The sequence below is a fragment of the Streptopelia decaocto genome (assembly GCF_964273445.1).
Source record: "Streptopelia decaocto genome assembly, chromosome: 4".
In the NCBI taxonomy this organism is placed as follows: Eukaryota; Metazoa; Chordata; class Aves; order Columbiformes; family Columbidae; genus Streptopelia; species Streptopelia decaocto.
Window position 1 is genome coordinate 66,405,043 of NC_138658.1, and position 16,860 is coordinate 66,421,902.

The window sequence follows — 16,860 nt, forward strand, 5'->3', positions numbered from 1 at the left end:
AGATCTGTGTTTTTCACAGCTAAACCACCTTTCCAGAGAGCTTGGCTGGCCACAGGTTATCACTAAAATACATTGCTTTCTTTCACATCCTTGTGCTATCAACAGCTGACCTGGCGTGTGCCAAGTTATGAATATCTGGGAGAAATATGTTGAAGGGTAGTTTGTAGCCCTGTATTCTAGTTTTCAAGACTGCCACCCCTGCAGGGATAGAACATACGCTTTTATCCAGTTACTTTAAAGTTGGTCTTTACTCAGGACAAGTGAAAAACAAGAGAGGATTTCCTGTATCCCAAAGCAATTTCGAAATGCTTATAAGAATGCAATTAATAGAAATGAAAGTCGACTGCACTTAATTAAAAAATGCAAAATGCAGACCAAAATGTTTACTAAATTGAAGAAACAAGGTGTCAGAACATGACAACAGCAGAGTCATACTGACTCAGGCCAAGAGTCCATCTAGCACAGTATCCTGGCTCTGCCAGTGACAAAAGCCTTTGGGGAAGTGTGTATAAAGAATTCGGGTGTATATAGGTCCCCAGGCCATGTTTTGGGAGAAAGCACACACATGGGACTGTTTCTGATATGTTCTATGGTCAAGACACAGTACCAGGTTTACCTCTCCTGACTGACACCGCTCTCCTGACTGACACATCTCTTATGGCTGGGGACATGCCACACACCTGAGTTTCAGCACATCAGACACCATTTTCATGGCCTATAATATAACCCTCATGTTACTTCAGGTAATTTGAACTGAAAACAAAAACCAACCAACCACACCCCCCAACCCTCCTCCCCCAACACACAAACCACACTCCAAAAAGAAACCCAAACCATGGCCATGGCCATGGTAGCACCACCTGGGGAGGGCTGGGGCTGAGTGTTTGGTGGCGTGATCATGGTTGGGTCATGCCAACTGGCCTCAAGCCTGCAGGACAGTCTCTGGCCTTCCTTTATTTAATGTATATGTGGTGCTTGCAATAATGTCCTTTTTAGGGACAAAATATGAATCTTTAACAATGTCTTTATCAACAATATGTTTAAAATTGGATGAGAAATAGAGAAAGCAAAGGTGAAGCAAATGCTCTTGGTAATTTGAAGAACATTCTTTCCTGTTCCTGTCATTTAGCGACAAAAAGGATATAAACTTGAGAAGCTTCTACAAGGTGTTTCAAAAAGACGGACCCAATTTCAAAGCAGTAGGGATTTTGAATTGGGTATCTTTTTGAAACACCCTGCATATTACAGACAAAACTTCTTGAAGCTAGATGGCAAACCGCTCAGTATCACGTGTTGGAGGAATTTTCAGGCCATTTAGATCAAAAAGTGATGTTAAAATGATACCATTTGTAGCTCTGGCTTATATAGCATTCAGTGATTACCCATTCCAGACGCAGTAACTTTTTCAGTATGAACATGAATTGCCTTCAGTGTATTATATTACCTTTACTTGTTACCACAGATGGATTTTGAGATCCAACACAGACCCACTGAAATGATAGAAAACTTTCCGTGTTGTATTTGCACACCTGAGGAGTTACTGCAGACATTTTCAGCTGCAATAAGGGTACAGGTTTGGGGGTGATTCAGCAGGCAAACAGCACAGGGTGTGCAGTACAGTCTATACACTTCAGGACGTGCTGGGAATGGTACTTACAAACTGTAACTATTGGCTTCTATTTGGCTGTTTCTCACCTTCTGTATCATTTGGTCATGGCGTCACTTTTGCGCATGTGTTATTGGTTGTCACACTTACAAATAAAGTTCATAATTCCACTCATATATAGCATGGAAACTTTCAGGATTCTTTGGTTGTACTTTCTGAGTGCTGCTGTGCCTTTGTAGTCATTTGTTTGCAATGTTATTAATGTCAGGGTTTTTTGCATTTCATTTGATATGAATTGGAGCTGCTGTAAAGGGGTTTATGGGGTGCTACTATGCTTAGTCCAGTAACATGACACACTGCGAGGTAGCTTGAGCCTTGAAGTAAAATTATGCGATTTACTTTACATCTCAAAAATAACAGAATGTCCCAAATCTTTGAAGTTATGTTTTATTAGAATATAAAAAAATGTAACTCTTTAAACAGAAAAAACTCATAACTCTTGTGAAACACACGTTAAATAGAAAGGTTTGCAAATAAAACTGCAGTGAGCCCACTAAGTTCTTTGAAGGACTTAGTTTTATTCCAGTTCTACTTTTTCAGGCTGACAGCTTTCAAAGATGCCCTTGGCTTAAACTAATCACACACCCCTCTGTTTTCCTATGGAAGTTTCCTTCTGCCTGTCACTCCTGAGATGTGGCTGCTTCCCCCTGCAGATAACCCCCTGTGCTTTGCAGGAGCCTCCCTGTCTCCATTGGTGATGCAGATTTCTTGCTTGCTGCCTCACCTGCTTTTTCTTTCTGAATCCACTGATTCTGTTTTTCCACAAGACATTGTCTGCAGTGGCAAACTGCATTGTCTGCACATAGCAAATTGCGATTAAATTGGAAAGTTTTATCCTCAGCTACAGAAAGGGTTTTCTTATGTGCTCAAAGACTTGACTTTATAAAGTTTGCAAAATTATGTAATATAACTGTGTCTCCTAAAAAATCTGGAAATATTGGAAACTGCAGCCTTCATTAATGCACAGAACATTATGTCAGCAATTAGAAGTTCCTGCATGCACCTCCTCTGGGTTTTTACCGTGGGCCTGGGGATGGGCTACTTTCAGAGGTCAAAGAGCAGTGAAGTCCTTTTTCCCAAAGCAGTGCACCAGTCTTTATGCCAAGTCTGTCGCCGCTTGTGTTTTTTGACATAATGGCATTTCTCTTTAATGATAATTGAGTTCACCAACTCCTTTTGCTCTTTTACCAAGAAAAGGCAATAAAGGTAAACCCACAGCTGGGTAGAAGTCCTGTCTGTCTTGTTACAGAGCTGCAATTGCAAAGCTGTTGCTAATATCTTTCAGTCATTACCATATCAGCTGGATATAAAAGACTTTCTAATGAAGCACAAGTTGATGCTGTTTAGTTTACAGACTAATTTTCCATTAGCTAAAGCAATTTACCACTTCACTCTTTAAAGTGCAAATCCATAGCAATTCTCAAAATGAAGACCTACTCATCCAAGTAAATTTCAGGAAGTGGTGAAAAGAGATAGAATAAACAGCATTTATCCAGAATCAAAACTAGCAGTGCCTTCATTGAAGGTATCTGTACAAAGAAGGGTGTGGACTGACAGCAATAATTTAGATTCTAGCAAGCAAATAAATACTTCTGTCCTCAGATATCCCAAAGAAAAAGTTCTGCAAGTAATTGCAGAAGCACAAGAATATACTCATTTGCAGAAACTACATATACCAGTGAAAACTATGTAGAGGAAAGTACGAATAGCAAAAGAAATATGTTTTGTATAAACAGCAAATCAAACTTTCCTTCCCTTCCTTCAGTCTTGAGAAGGTGATTTCTCATTCATACCTCCTCCTAGTGACCAGGTTAATCTTACCTACACAAAGCTGATGTGATCTGGTCCTACTTCCTGATGAGATCTGAGATGTGGGAAAATAAGATCATTTTTCTTCATCTTTGCTTATATGGGTTTTTAGGATTCAAAGTGATAGTAAGTTCAAAATGGCCATTAACCAAATAGATGTAAATAAACCTGTGTTTGGGAAGAAAATACAACTAATAATTTTCCATTAGCTAAAGCAATTTACCACTTCACTTTTTAAAGTGCAAATCCATAGCAATTCTCAAAATGAAGACCTACTCAGGTGCTTTCATTTTGGAACTGTCTCATTAGGCAATATTCACGTCGTAATCATGTTTAATTGTTGGAGGTTTTTCTCTTATACTGGAAGATCTGCCTAACTGAATGCAACATGACTGTATCCAAAAGATGTAATTTTCCAAGGACTACTGGACAGAATAAACCCAAAAGTTGAATCTGTTCTTAAAAAAAAAAAAAAATAAATAAAAATAAAAAAAAAATCAACAAAAAACAAAACACCAAAAAACCCAAAAACCTTTTCATTAGACCTATGGTCCTTCATTTTGAACACTGATGGTGTGGCTATATTCATAATATTCTGTCATTTCCATCATGGAGGCTTCATTTTGGCTGCTGCTATCACTAGAGCCTTTGTTTCTTAAAGCTAGGCAGCGTTGTGGAGAAATGATAACCCTGTTGTAAAGCCATGTGGTGGCCCTCACTACAGGTACCAAGCCAGCGGTGGGAAGGTGAGACCATGGACCTCCCAGGCAAGTGTCCCCAGCCTTGGTGCTGGCTTAGTGGTTGGCTGCTTCATGAAGGTGTTTTCAGGGAAAGAATAGGGGCTGTTCACTACACAGTTACCCATTTATCTCCCTTCCCACTTGCCACAACTGCTGTCACATCCAATGGCACTCATGAGGGTCATCGCTGCACTATAAGCCTGTGCTGATGTTGGCATATTTTTAATCTTACAGGTTTTACATGAACTCCATCCATATGAGCCTGGTTCTTAAGTATGTGTTAGTTCACATCACCTTCATGCACTGACTTTATCTACTCTCCTCATTGCCTACAGGACTATGATGTTATTTTCAAAATGACATGGCCAGCTAAATCAGTGCTGGATTACTTGGTAAACGAGAGAAGATGGAGTGGTTTGGAAAGATTGAAACCCAAGAAGGGGCAGGGGCATCTTCTGAAATGTTAGCTGCAGTTGAAAGAAATGAACTAACTGCTATAAATTCCCTAAGTCAGCATAAGGAATATCCTAATACAGTCTAGGCTATATTTAGGGTTAAATACCATGGAGTTATACCGTTAAACAGTGGAGGACATGCAGTCTTGATAGTCCAAGTAGAGCATGTATTTTGGGCAGTGAACACTGTCATTCCTCTCAGAAACCTTTCAGCACTAATGAGCACACTCTGCATAAACAGATCTGTTTTGATGGTAAAAAAACAGCTACTTATGTAACACAGAAGTGCGATTTCACACTGCTAACCTAATCTCAAGTGTTTTCTTTCCTCATCTCTCCTGCTTAAGAGGATCTGATCACTTTTATCTTATTTTTACTGTAAAAACATGCAAACCATATATTTAAGTCAAAGTCCCCTGGAGGATATAATTTAGAAGGAATTTATCTATGATTGCTTCTCCCCTAGAATACTGCAAACTGCCTGGTGGTTTAATAGTTTGCTATTTGAAATATTGCTTGTTAAAAGATGGAGGTCTTGGTGTTTGGAATTGCATTTGCTAAGATCTTCTTCCATAAGTTTGTTTTAATACTTCTGTTTGCTTTGCAGCACTCTGAATGCTAGCTGCTGCTCCTCAGTGCTTTTCTCAAAATATTCAGTAGCTTCCAGGTTAATAATTAGGTAAATCAAGTAATTCTGCTTTAGATTCTTTTGAATTTACACATTTTTTTCAAAACCCCTTCCCCGTCTTTTCAGTGTTACGTATTTCTCCACATTCTAGATTTTGTCACCACTTCATAAAGTCTTACAAATAAAACATTTTTTTATTTTAACAATTCAAGTTCTAGATGAATAATTTCACAGAATGTGATTAAGGTTAAGATATTGCTTCTGATTTTTTGTGTGTTTCAGACTTGCATCTTAAACACATGTTGTTTTCTAATAACTTTTCAGCGTGAAGCAACAAAGCTAAAATGTTGGTTTGACCTCTCTTTCAGTATTAGAATTAAGCCTCGTTGGTCCCACCTATAGACAGTTAGCAATGTAAAGAAAGAATTTGTGAGTGTACAGACATGTTTTTAAGAGGATTTTACTGGCGCAACCAGAAATGAAGCCTGCTGATCATCTGAGTTGGTTTCTTGCTCTGACCTAGAAGCTTCTCACTCTGACAGGTGTCAGGACTAGATCCAACCTCTCTTGCTCGTGTGGATGCAACCCTTGTTTCCTCCTGTTTTTTGACAGGTAACCTCGGGTCCCAGCTGGTTGAGTATAAAGAAGAGATGTACATAACGTCGGACTGTGGGAACACGTGGCGTCAGGTAGGAAACGGAAGCCATCAAAGGCACCTCGAAATAATTTTAAAGTACCAAAAATTATTACTTTTGTAATGCTTAACTGATCTTTTTACACCCACTGTTTTGAGGGAGATGGCTGGCATTATCCCCATCTTGCTTGGAAACTGGAAGATATTAAGATAGTGATTTGTGAAGACTCAAATTTGTTGGGCTGTCAGGTTTTGCTGGAACTCAAATATTTTGGTCTCTTTAAAGATCTTATAAGTATCTTGTATAAAAACATAGAGTCTGTTTAGGTTTTTAATAATTTTAGCAATCTTCCTGTGCTAAGGATAAAGTAGACTTGGGCTGCATATTGCAGTACGAATAGTCCAAGCTAAAAGACGTGATTTAGGTAGAAAGACAGAAATTTTCCTGCTTCGTAGTCTGAAAACTGGTATCTAAGCTTAAACTTTGTTCTTCATTAAAACTGAGAAAGCAAAAAGGGTTTTTAAAAAAAACCCCACAAACTTTGAATGTGTTTTAATATGATTTAATAAATTCTGTGACTATAAACAACAAATTATTAAAAAAAAAAACAGTAATGTAGTAGCTGTAATACCATTTGAATTCTAAATGTCTTTTGCTTCAATTTAAATATTGCAACTTTATTATGTTTTTTTTTTTTTTTCCTAAATTTCTCTATGTCAGCAATGCTTAATCACAGGAATATATTCTTTCTGTGTGTATATGATCTGGAATGTATTTATAACGTGTATCCAGGAGGAGGAAAAAAAACAAACCCACAAACCAATCAACAACAACAAACACACAGCAAAACCCCACAAAAAACGCAAAACAACAAAACACCCTCAAAGGACAGAAGTGTATCAAAAAGTCATTTAATTTCAGTTAAAATAGTGTTTTAGTGTACAACTGAAATAAAATTAAGCAATATTGTTTTCTGAGAACAAGTAAGTGTTACTAACCTTGAGGACTTTTAAGATGAAAAGACGAAAATACAGTCAGTTTCTTATGTTGTTATTGTAGGCTGCCATTAATACTCAACAGAAGGATGTTTTTAAAGAAATACGTTATTTCTGTCATGATAATGTTCTTTGAGTTTAAAAGATAAAATTTTATGGAAAATTCCTTATTGAAATCTAGCAGATGATAAATAGGTGTTTAAATGCAAACACTTCCCAGGATTTACAGTGGGTATTTAGTTGTTTAATATTTTCTAGAGGCTTCTCTAATAATTTATTGTCACCATTTGCCGAAGTTCTATCATTTTTCTGGGGTGAAAAATAAGAATGAAAGAGTGAAGGGGATCATATTCATATTTTTGCTGATTTTAATTTGTGACACATTCAGGCGAATGTTCTGTGATGAAAAGTGACCTTAAAATGATTATTCATGCTGTAAAATATGACAAAACCTGATCTGTCATTATGACAGTCAAAATGAAAACTACCATTGATAGCTTTTTTTAATTAAAACTGCTGCAAAGCCTTTGAAAGAGCTTACTCAATCTTAATATTTGTGATTAGAATGAAAATGTAGATTATTGTACGTATTTTATGGCCTCACCGCTCCTGATCAAACAGTACTTCCAGAGGACAGCGGTACATTTCCTTTCTCTGTTGGAGTCCCTGCAACAAAACACAAGGCTTCAGTCAGATGATATGGGAATTATTTAGACAGTAAATTACAGGTTTCCTGAGCTGGCAAAAGCAGAACAAAGCTGATGTTTTGGCAGAACTCTTTTAGTGGGTTTAAGTCACGGACTTGGAGCCTTTGCGGTTGTCATTAGCAAGTGCGTGTCACCTTTCTCACATCCACACGTGATGTTGCAGAGCTGTCTGCAGACTCGAAGAGGATCAGTCTGTGCTTGAGTAAGGGACAGACCAACACAGAAAAGTAAATATAAAAGACCTTGAAGGAATTAATTAAAAGCTTTCTTGAAATAATACCAATATTGGTTCATAAGAATGTAAGACTAGGAGGAAGGTCAAAGATCACGTAATTCAACTATATGCCCCAAGACAACATCAAACGAACTAGGAACATCTCTAACAAAGGTTTGCCAGACCTGTTTGTTAGTCCTTCAGTGTAGGAGATTCTGCAGTTTGGCTATGTGGTGTTTCACCGTTCTTCATAGATTTTTCTGACTATTTAACATAAGCTGGCCGTGCTTTTTGCTGTTGTTCTTGCTGTTTCACACATTTTGGAACGTAAGTTGATTTCTTCATGTCTTTGGAGAGGAGTAGTTTCCTATCACCTCTGAATAACTCTTCAGGTGTTGAAAGGTGATAATCATGTCTACCCAGAGTATGGGGATTTTTCCCTTGGAAAAGAGCAAACTCAAATGCACTGATTTTCCTAATGGATCAAACTTCTAAAGTGCTTTTCCTTTTTGTTGCTTATTGACTCTCACGGACTATCTAATATGACAGCCCTCTCTCCTGAAGTGTGGTAAAACTGGATGCAAAATTAAAAATTTTACCAGTACTAAGCAGAATGAAATTACTGCCCTTGGTGTCTTGACATTACTGGTACCTCATTTTGGAAGATTTCTCCTCTTTGCACTAGGATCATGTTGTTGACTCAGATTCAGTTTGTGATTCATAACCGGGTCCAGTGCCTGAGTTCCTGAATTTTTAATACATTCTCAGTTTAACAGTGATCTACTGATCATTTTCCTTCAATAATTTCTTAACCAGCTGCTTGCACTTAAAATTATTTCAACCGAACCTGTGTTTCCCTAGTTTGCATATGGTAAGGTCATATGAGAGTTCAGGAAGACTTGCTATGGTAGGATATACAGCCGGTGTTCATAAGTAGAAATAAAAACGCCCAAATGAGAGTTTTGTGAATTTAAGTAAATAGTGGTGATAAATGGAAAAGTAAATACAAGGATTCTGACTATATGGAGCCACAATACCACGTGGGCTGGCACCAGTTGTGCTCCTGCTGTTCTTTTGCATGATGCCTGAGCTGCTTGTTTGTCCCTTGAAACCACTGCTCTTGGTGCCTGCCATTTTAAGGCAAACTGAAATTTGTGTTTCTGTATGGTACAACATTGCACTGTGAACAGCAGTAGTTTAGAAGCTGATGGACAAGTAGTTTAACCATCTGTGCAGCAGCAGTGATCTGGCCTGTATGAGAAGGGTATCTCACCTTGACATTATAAGGAACTACATGGGCTTCGATATGAACCATGGGGATGTAATCTAAGGTGAACTTGTGGGACAGATATGTCTACTTGGAAGATTTCTCTATTATACCAGGCAAAAAACAATATCATAAAATGTGTTAATGAACATGATACTGAGTCAGATAAATGAATGTTGCATTCTGGGAGAAATGCGATACCTTTGAACACGATTTCAGACCACACAGGTTTGGAAAACTTCTATGTTTTTCCCCCTGTGGGGCCTGTTTTCAGTATGATTTTTAAAATATTAGGATACTCTGTCAGATGCTAAGGGTGACCTTGTTTATACATATGAGTGTTTTAGTTAAAAAAAAATCTGTTCACCGTTATGGTTGCCATTGCTATTTCAACGGCATCTGTTGCAGCACTGTGTTTGACGTAGGGCAGAGTAAGAGAAAGGTCCAGATTTCAAAAGAAATTACTTAAAAAGAAAAAATCAGCCACAGAAAACTTTTCATATTTGATCTGCTACTAAAGTAGGTAGTGTTGCAACAAAATGCTCAATTAAGCTAGTAAAGTTACACAGAAATTCTGTTGTATCTCTAGGAACTGAATCTAGATCTCTAGATCTACAGTCCAGTTTATTGGAATATTATTTCTCTGTGTCAAATTATTTTGTATTGAAGCAATTTGTAAAACCTTTGTTCAAGCGGGAATACATGTTTTTCTGCAGACATCTTAAGAGATGGTTGTTAACACCTTTAAGCACAATAGGAAAGGCTGCAATCTCAGCCTCTGTCTCCTGGGGAGGTCCAGCTGGCTCATTCTGTGACAGAAAACTTCCATTTCCAGATTTGATTTTTAAATGGCTGTCACTTGGTGAGAGAAGCAAGTGACTTTGGGCATTTCTAGTTACTTTTGAAACGTCTGTATCTCAAAGTAAAATTATGTGGAATATATTTCTCTAGAATCATTTAAAAATGTTTTTGTTGACTTCGTGGAGCTCTCCTAATTGCTCCCAGCAGATATTCCTGCCTGAAATAGCTGCTGAAGTTGTTAGGACAGACACGGGGAAAAAACATTTAGAGCAGAGGGAGAACAGGGAGAGAAAAGAAGTTGACATTATGATTATGAAGCACAGAACATGCTAAAAAAATTACAGAAAGAAAAAACATAGAAATAGGCTATAACCATCTAGTTCTGTAGTGGCTGGTTACTAGTAAGGATCATAATAAATTTAGTTAGTGGAGACATATACATCAGAATTAGTGGCGGACTGAGCATACATGTCTCATGTTCCTGAGTTTGAACTTCAGCTCTGATGCTGGGACCACCTTTGCCTAAATTTTTGTAAACTGTTTGTCTTGTTTTATTTTCTAGAAAGTACAGGTAAATATTTACTTTTATGCTGAACTCCACCATCATGAATTCATTTATTCTTTTCAATATACTGAAGATACAGAGTTACTTTCATCAGGAATGTAATAAATTTTGGTTATTAAATGTTTGAAATGTGTGCAAGAAGAACATGATATAAAGATGGCATTAATGTACCTGTAGTGTGTCTGCTATTCTTTACAGTGTGCCATGTGGCTGCAGGGTAAAGCTGGGGTGCTAAAATGGTGCCCTGGGATGTGCCACAGTGCTTTTCTTGGAAAAACTCATTTGAATAAAGTGATGCAGACACTGGCTTCCTTTATCTTCAGTGTGATGGGGAAGCTCTTGGACACTTCATGCCCCTATTTCATTTTGATTTCAGCAGAAGTTGAAAGTTTAGAGGAAGATCAAAACTGTGCTTGCTTATCTGACTCCAGCTGATCTCATCCTTTTGAAGTGCATCTAAAATTAATGTCTGTCCTTTACCGAATTCTATTCTAAAATGTGCAGCTGTGTGGAACAAGTAGATAGGACTGTAAATGCCTCATATCAGGGTTTTACCTCTAAATTGGCAACATTGGAAAACTGATGAGACACTTGAAGCCCTTGGATTCCCATACAATATGCTCTTACTAGATGAGAGGAAGACTGAATTCTGAACTCAAATTAAATGCTTACTATTTTTGAAGTAATTGTGAATGTGCTGTAAGATATTTCCCCCCCCACCCCGCCTCTGCTTCAGTCTTGCTGATAAATCCTCTACATGTAGTATTTAGTATTGCCAGAAAATAGAAGCATTTATTATTGTCAGTATTTTTTCATTCACAAGTAAAGCTAATCTTTATATTTTTCATCTTTGCTTTGTCAAAGCATGTAGGAAGCTGCATTGCTGTCTGTTGACTGCTAAGTGTGTGTAGTAACCCTCGCTTCATCACCTGCTCTTATGTGAAATGAACTTTCACAGGCTAATAACCTGACTAAACCCTGTCTTAAAACAGATTTCAAGGGTAAAAAGGTACTGCTGATGACCTCTAGAAAATTAGTTAAACGTAATTAGGAAATTTTGAATCCTTTCTACCATTAAATCAATATTACATGTATTTTGATTCAGAACTCAGGCCAGGCTCTATATGAGATTACATAAAGTTTGAATTTAAATAAATCATTGACACTGGACATGCAGAAAACGTGCTTGCACCAATTATTTCAAGTTCTGTAGAGTCTGGATAACATGGAAAAAGTCACGGAAGCAATACTTTTCCTATTTTTTCTTAGAATTAAACTACAAAGCATTTTATTCTGCAAGATACACAGAATATGGCAAGTACCAAAGTAAGGTGATAGGTCACTTGGTGATATATAATAGGAAGAAATGCAGAATGCATAACTGTGAGAAATAAAAGCTTGAGCTAAAATAATTTTAGACAGTTTAATCTGACTGTGATTTGAACCTGAACATTTTCTGATTCACCTGCTTAACTTTCTTTTCTTTTACAGCTGGGAGAAATATAAGAGTTAAACTGACTTTTATGTCCTTTCCAGTTTGAACTGTGGACATTGTAAAACGGATAAGTCTTTTAATCCCGGTTTGCTTGTACATTTTAGTTCTGCTGTTCTGTACAGTTGCTTAGCTGGCCTTCTTTTGTCCACCTTGTAGGTCTTCGAAGAAGAGCATCACATCTTGTACCTCGACCATGGTGGAGTTATTGTGGCCATCAAAGACACCTCTATTCCTCTGAAAATACTCAAGTAATCCTACAGTCAATTAGAGTAGAGCTGTTGTGTATTTGAGACCTCAGGCAAAGTTCAGAGTTTAAGATGAGCATTTTGTTATGATCATGTGTCAAATGTAGGTGGAGTCAGCTTAATTTAACATTCATTAAGTCAACAAAATGCAGGTGCATGTTTTCTCAAAGATTTTACTTCATGGTGCTGAAGGTACCATGGCATAATGCATTAATCACAATAAACTTTTCTTGCATCAGTGTAGATATTTTTGCTTAAAAGGCTATCCTGGAGCTCAACAGTACAAGCCATGTTCAGCGTGATTTTTATCTGCTACAGATTTGCACAAGCAGTATATGGCAATGATGCTCAACTTATGATGCATATAAGGCTTATGTATCCAGTCAGGACAGTTTATTCATACTGTAATCAACTCTGTCCCCTCAAAGGGCAACAGTGAATGGAGATGTTGGAGAATAGCCCTGAATTGCTCTGGCAAGAGCAATATAATGTAGACTTTGGGAGCCAATGGATAAAGGACTTGTGTGTTTTTGTGCTGTGCAATATAGTATGCAAAAAGCCCAGTTCTTCTGAGATACAAATTAACAAATTAACTGTAGTATGTGCAGACCCTGCCATATAGTGATGATGCAGCAAAGCCATCATTAACCTACTGTCAAATAGACCTGGAGGAAACATAGAGAAGAAGAGAGTTTGAATCTTAAATTTTGGGTGCACAGAGTATTTTAAATATATTTTGCTGATTCATCAGCATCTTTTGCAAATTTTTATATGTTTTATAGCAGCTGTGAAGGGCCATCATCTTGGTGCCTGAAGTTACTGCACCTCCCACATGTTTTAGCAATTGAGCTGTTTTGGCTCTCACATTTCACTGACCTCTGCATAACAGGTCTCTAGCTCCAAGACAACTAGAAAGAATGAAGTGTAAATTAACTTTCTCCTAAACCTACAAGGTAGTGAGATAGTTTGTTGACAGATCTTGGTTTTTATGTGCCTGAGAATTTCCGTTGTTGTGGCAAATCTGTTATATACCTTCTAATAAAGATATGAGCCCCTGTATACATTGCTGAGGAAAAGATCACATTAATATGATATATTGTTCAGGCATATTGTATTTTGGTGATTGTAAATCCTGGGCTTTAGAACTGAGGGATTTATTTTTTTGGTCTTTAATGAATTAATTCTATTTTTTATAATAATAGTTGTAAATGAAAACCATTTCTGCTTTTTTACAGGTTCAGCATAGATGAAGGCCAGACTTGGAGTACACATAATTTTACCAGCACTTCAGTCTTTGTAGATGGATTACTTAGTGAACCTGGAGATGAGACACTGGTCATGACGTAAGTTTCTGATTTAATCTTTTTTTTTTTTTTCAGAGGTCTCTCTGCTTATGCACTTCACCATATTTTTACTTGTGGGTGTTTGATATAGTCCTTGAGTCAGTGGTTTTTGCTTCTTGCAGTCACAAAGGCTCTTAGACTGATCATGTCCAAACAGCCTGAAATTATCTGTGTGCAGTATTTCAGATTGTAAAGATGAAATGTTATGTTCATGTGAAATTTTGCAGTTACCACCAGGGAGAGTGGAATAAATACAAATAAATACAAATCGGACAAACATAGGTAAAAAAATAACTACTTCCTGCATTTTTTCTGTTTGCTACAGATTCTTAGACTTTAAAAATGTTAAATATCTATTCTTTCTTCTTACGAAAATTGTCTTCACAATGTAAACAACAGTGTTGTTGTACTAGTAACTAGCACTGCAGTACCTTGTGTAACCAAATGCTGTGCTAACAAACACACATTTCAGTTCTGTGCAGTGCCTGAGGCAGATTCTGAGGATAGAGTTAAAAATAACTGAATTCTGCAACTTAGGCCCCTGTTTATCTGTCTTTTCCCAAAGGGCCAGGGACATCTGGATCTAAACTGCAGTGTTTGCTCTCTCTACAGTATAAATGCTAATATTTTAGAATTGTCTGAGAGTGAAAAAACACTGGTGTAATTAGGGAAAAGGCGCACGCTGACTGCAGCAGGGAAGAGGAAGGTCCTCAGATGTGCAGGTTGTTAGATGTGCTCCTATCAGAACAGCTTCTGTGGTCCTTTATATTGGACATCAGTATGTTCATGACAAGCTTTTTGTCATAGGAATTACAAATAGAGCTGCCTTTGATGTGTTCCAGTAGCATTTTCTCCAGGAAAAAAAAAGCCAACAACCCAGCATGGAGTTGTGTAAATGATCTTCAGGAAAACAGAAATCCTACCCAATGTTCTTAAAACCACTGTGCCCAGTTCACAGTGGCAGATTTGGGCTGTTCTTTCTCCGCTGTCCCATTTGTTCTCCATTATACATATATGACCTGAGAAGATCAGTATTTTCCTACCATCTTCTGGTTCTCTCAAGTATAGTTGTTGGAGTTTTTTTATTATATATGCCATGTGGCAGTACTTAGGCCTCTGAATGAAGGATTTCCATTGATTTCAGTGGAAGCAAAGGGATCAAAAGCTTATCCTAAACTGTACTTACTGGTAGATAAAAAGATGCATGAGGGCTGTATGCTCTAGGTTTGGGGTTTTTTGTGTTTTGTTTGTTTGTTCATTTTCTTATTCAGTATCATTTAAAGCAGTGATTTTGAGAAGATGTATTCAAATTTCTGGCTGAATGAACTAAAGAGCTCTTGTAAAATACGATACCTTTTGAAAGCATCGATCTGAAATATATGAAACTGTAGCTAGATTTGGTACCTAAGCCCACATTGATAAAAAGACATAATATGACTTACTGTTTTTAAGGGCAGAACAAGAGCCTGTCTCCAGCATCTCAATGCCAGGCTTGTAGAATCTTACTCTGCAGCTGGTTCTACTGAACATAAAGGACATCAAACACTTACTATCACAGATTGGCACTGCAAAGACTCACAGTTTTCCTACCAGACTGTAAAGATAATGGGAAGAATAAACTTGCAGTATGTGTTTCCTTGTTGCTGTTGTATTAGTTTCCTGACCTCTCCTACTGCTTTTGATTAAGTTTTACCTTCAGGGTGATGTTGTCTGCCCAGTGGTGCTCTGTCTGACTTGGCGTCAAGATCTTGTGTCATTCTGTCTGTCTTGGGTCATTTTTCTCTCAAAATTCCACAGTTGTACTGAGTTACTGCATATGACTTAATCTAAAATGATTTGCTGCTTTTGAGAAATGTCATCCACTGATACACTCTCACTAGAAAAACAAATGAAAAAAAAACCCACAACATTATGCCATCTTTTCCATTTTATTAGATAAAAAGTGTTTCTCTTCTGGGTAGAACATGGTAAGATGAACTTTATATGGTAATGGAAATAAAATAGTACTGTCTTTAACCCTGAGGATTCCCCAAATCCATTACAAAGGGCCTAGTCAGACATATATGACTTGTACAGGAATTTCATTTTCTTGCTTTAGCAGGGAGTTTGTTTGCATAAGGACTTTGAATAAAGAATTGAATGTCAAAATCTGCATAAATTAGGAGAGATACCATAATTCTGAAGTGGGAAGGTAATAACTGAAAAAGTGTACAGCAAAATTGTGGAACAGACACTATTTCATCGAAAACTTCTAGAATAAACTCACAAAAGAGTCAAAGAATATTTTGCTTGTACGGAAAGTGGCTACTACTGTAGGTAAAATCCTGGTTCCACTGCAGTCGGCTTAGGGATTTCCTTCAAGGTTTTTAATTTGTATTAAAAAAAAATTAAAAAAAATAAAAATTATCTGGGAAAGACATTAAGGGGCCTGGTAACACTGTGTGTGAGAGAGACTTCTCATTCTCCAGCATGATGACTGCGATGTTGACCTAACTTGTAAAGAACTTCCATTTGAATTCCTGTTCTGTCCTAACTTATCCAAAATGAAATGATCTGGAAAATTATACTGAAGAAACAGGGGAATGTGAACCTGGTTGCTTCAGGTCTTCATTTCAGAAAGTTTTGTGTTTTCTCCAAAACAACAAATGTTGACTTGTCAAAAGTTTTCAGAAAACTGAGTTGTCATTTGCCAGTTGACATTAAATCATTCATCCAAATCCCCTGCAGTATTCAAAGTATGTACACTGCCAAGGAAAATATATTCTATTCTGTTGTGCTCTGCAGTAGGCCTAGTTAAAATTTGAAGGAGTTTTAAGCAGTGACATAATCAAAAATTTTAGGAAACTCATTCTGTGTGGAAATCAATTTCTAAATAGACCTAGTTAAGAGTTTTAGGAGAAATAAGCAATATTCATAAAGTTTAGATCTGTGGAAAAAAATCAATGTTTAAATGAGAAGCTCAAATTCACTGTGTATTGCTAAGTGAATAAGTGAGGTTTGCTAAGAAATTTTCTCAACTAATTGACATATATTCATCAAAATAGTGCACAGTCTGGTAGGCTTTATTTTGTTCTAAGTTCTGTAAGAATGAAAGTTACTGCAACCCAGGGTTATCCTTAACAGCATATTATATTGGGGGAAAATTACTTAATAATGCTGGATTGAGTAATGGCCTAACTCGGCAGAAAAAGAATTTTTGTGTGTCTGAAATATTGATGTTCCTCTGCAAAGGAAGCAGTTCATATAAAGAAAGTTTCAAACCAGTTAAAATGACCCTGAATTGCAATTCAGCTTC

At 37.2% G+C, this 16,860-nt stretch overlaps 1 protein-coding gene across 4 annotated transcripts in view; it reads left to right on the plus strand.

Annotated features, from left to right (window-relative positions):
- Positions 1–16,860, plus strand: part of SORCS2 (sortilin related VPS10 domain containing receptor 2) — a 562,584-nt gene that overhangs the window by 491,125 nt on the left and 54,599 nt on the right. For all 4 annotated transcript variants that reach the window (XM_082051270.1, XM_082051271.1, XM_082051272.1 and 1 more), the window contains exons 12-14: positions 5,911–5,987; positions 12,134–12,225; positions 13,458–13,565. In XM_082051270.1, the coding sequence (XP_081907396.1) occupies positions 5,911–5,987; positions 12,134–12,225; positions 13,458–13,565 (277 nt within the window). The remainder of the gene's footprint in view (positions 1–5,910; positions 5,988–12,133; positions 12,226–13,457; positions 13,566–16,860) is intronic.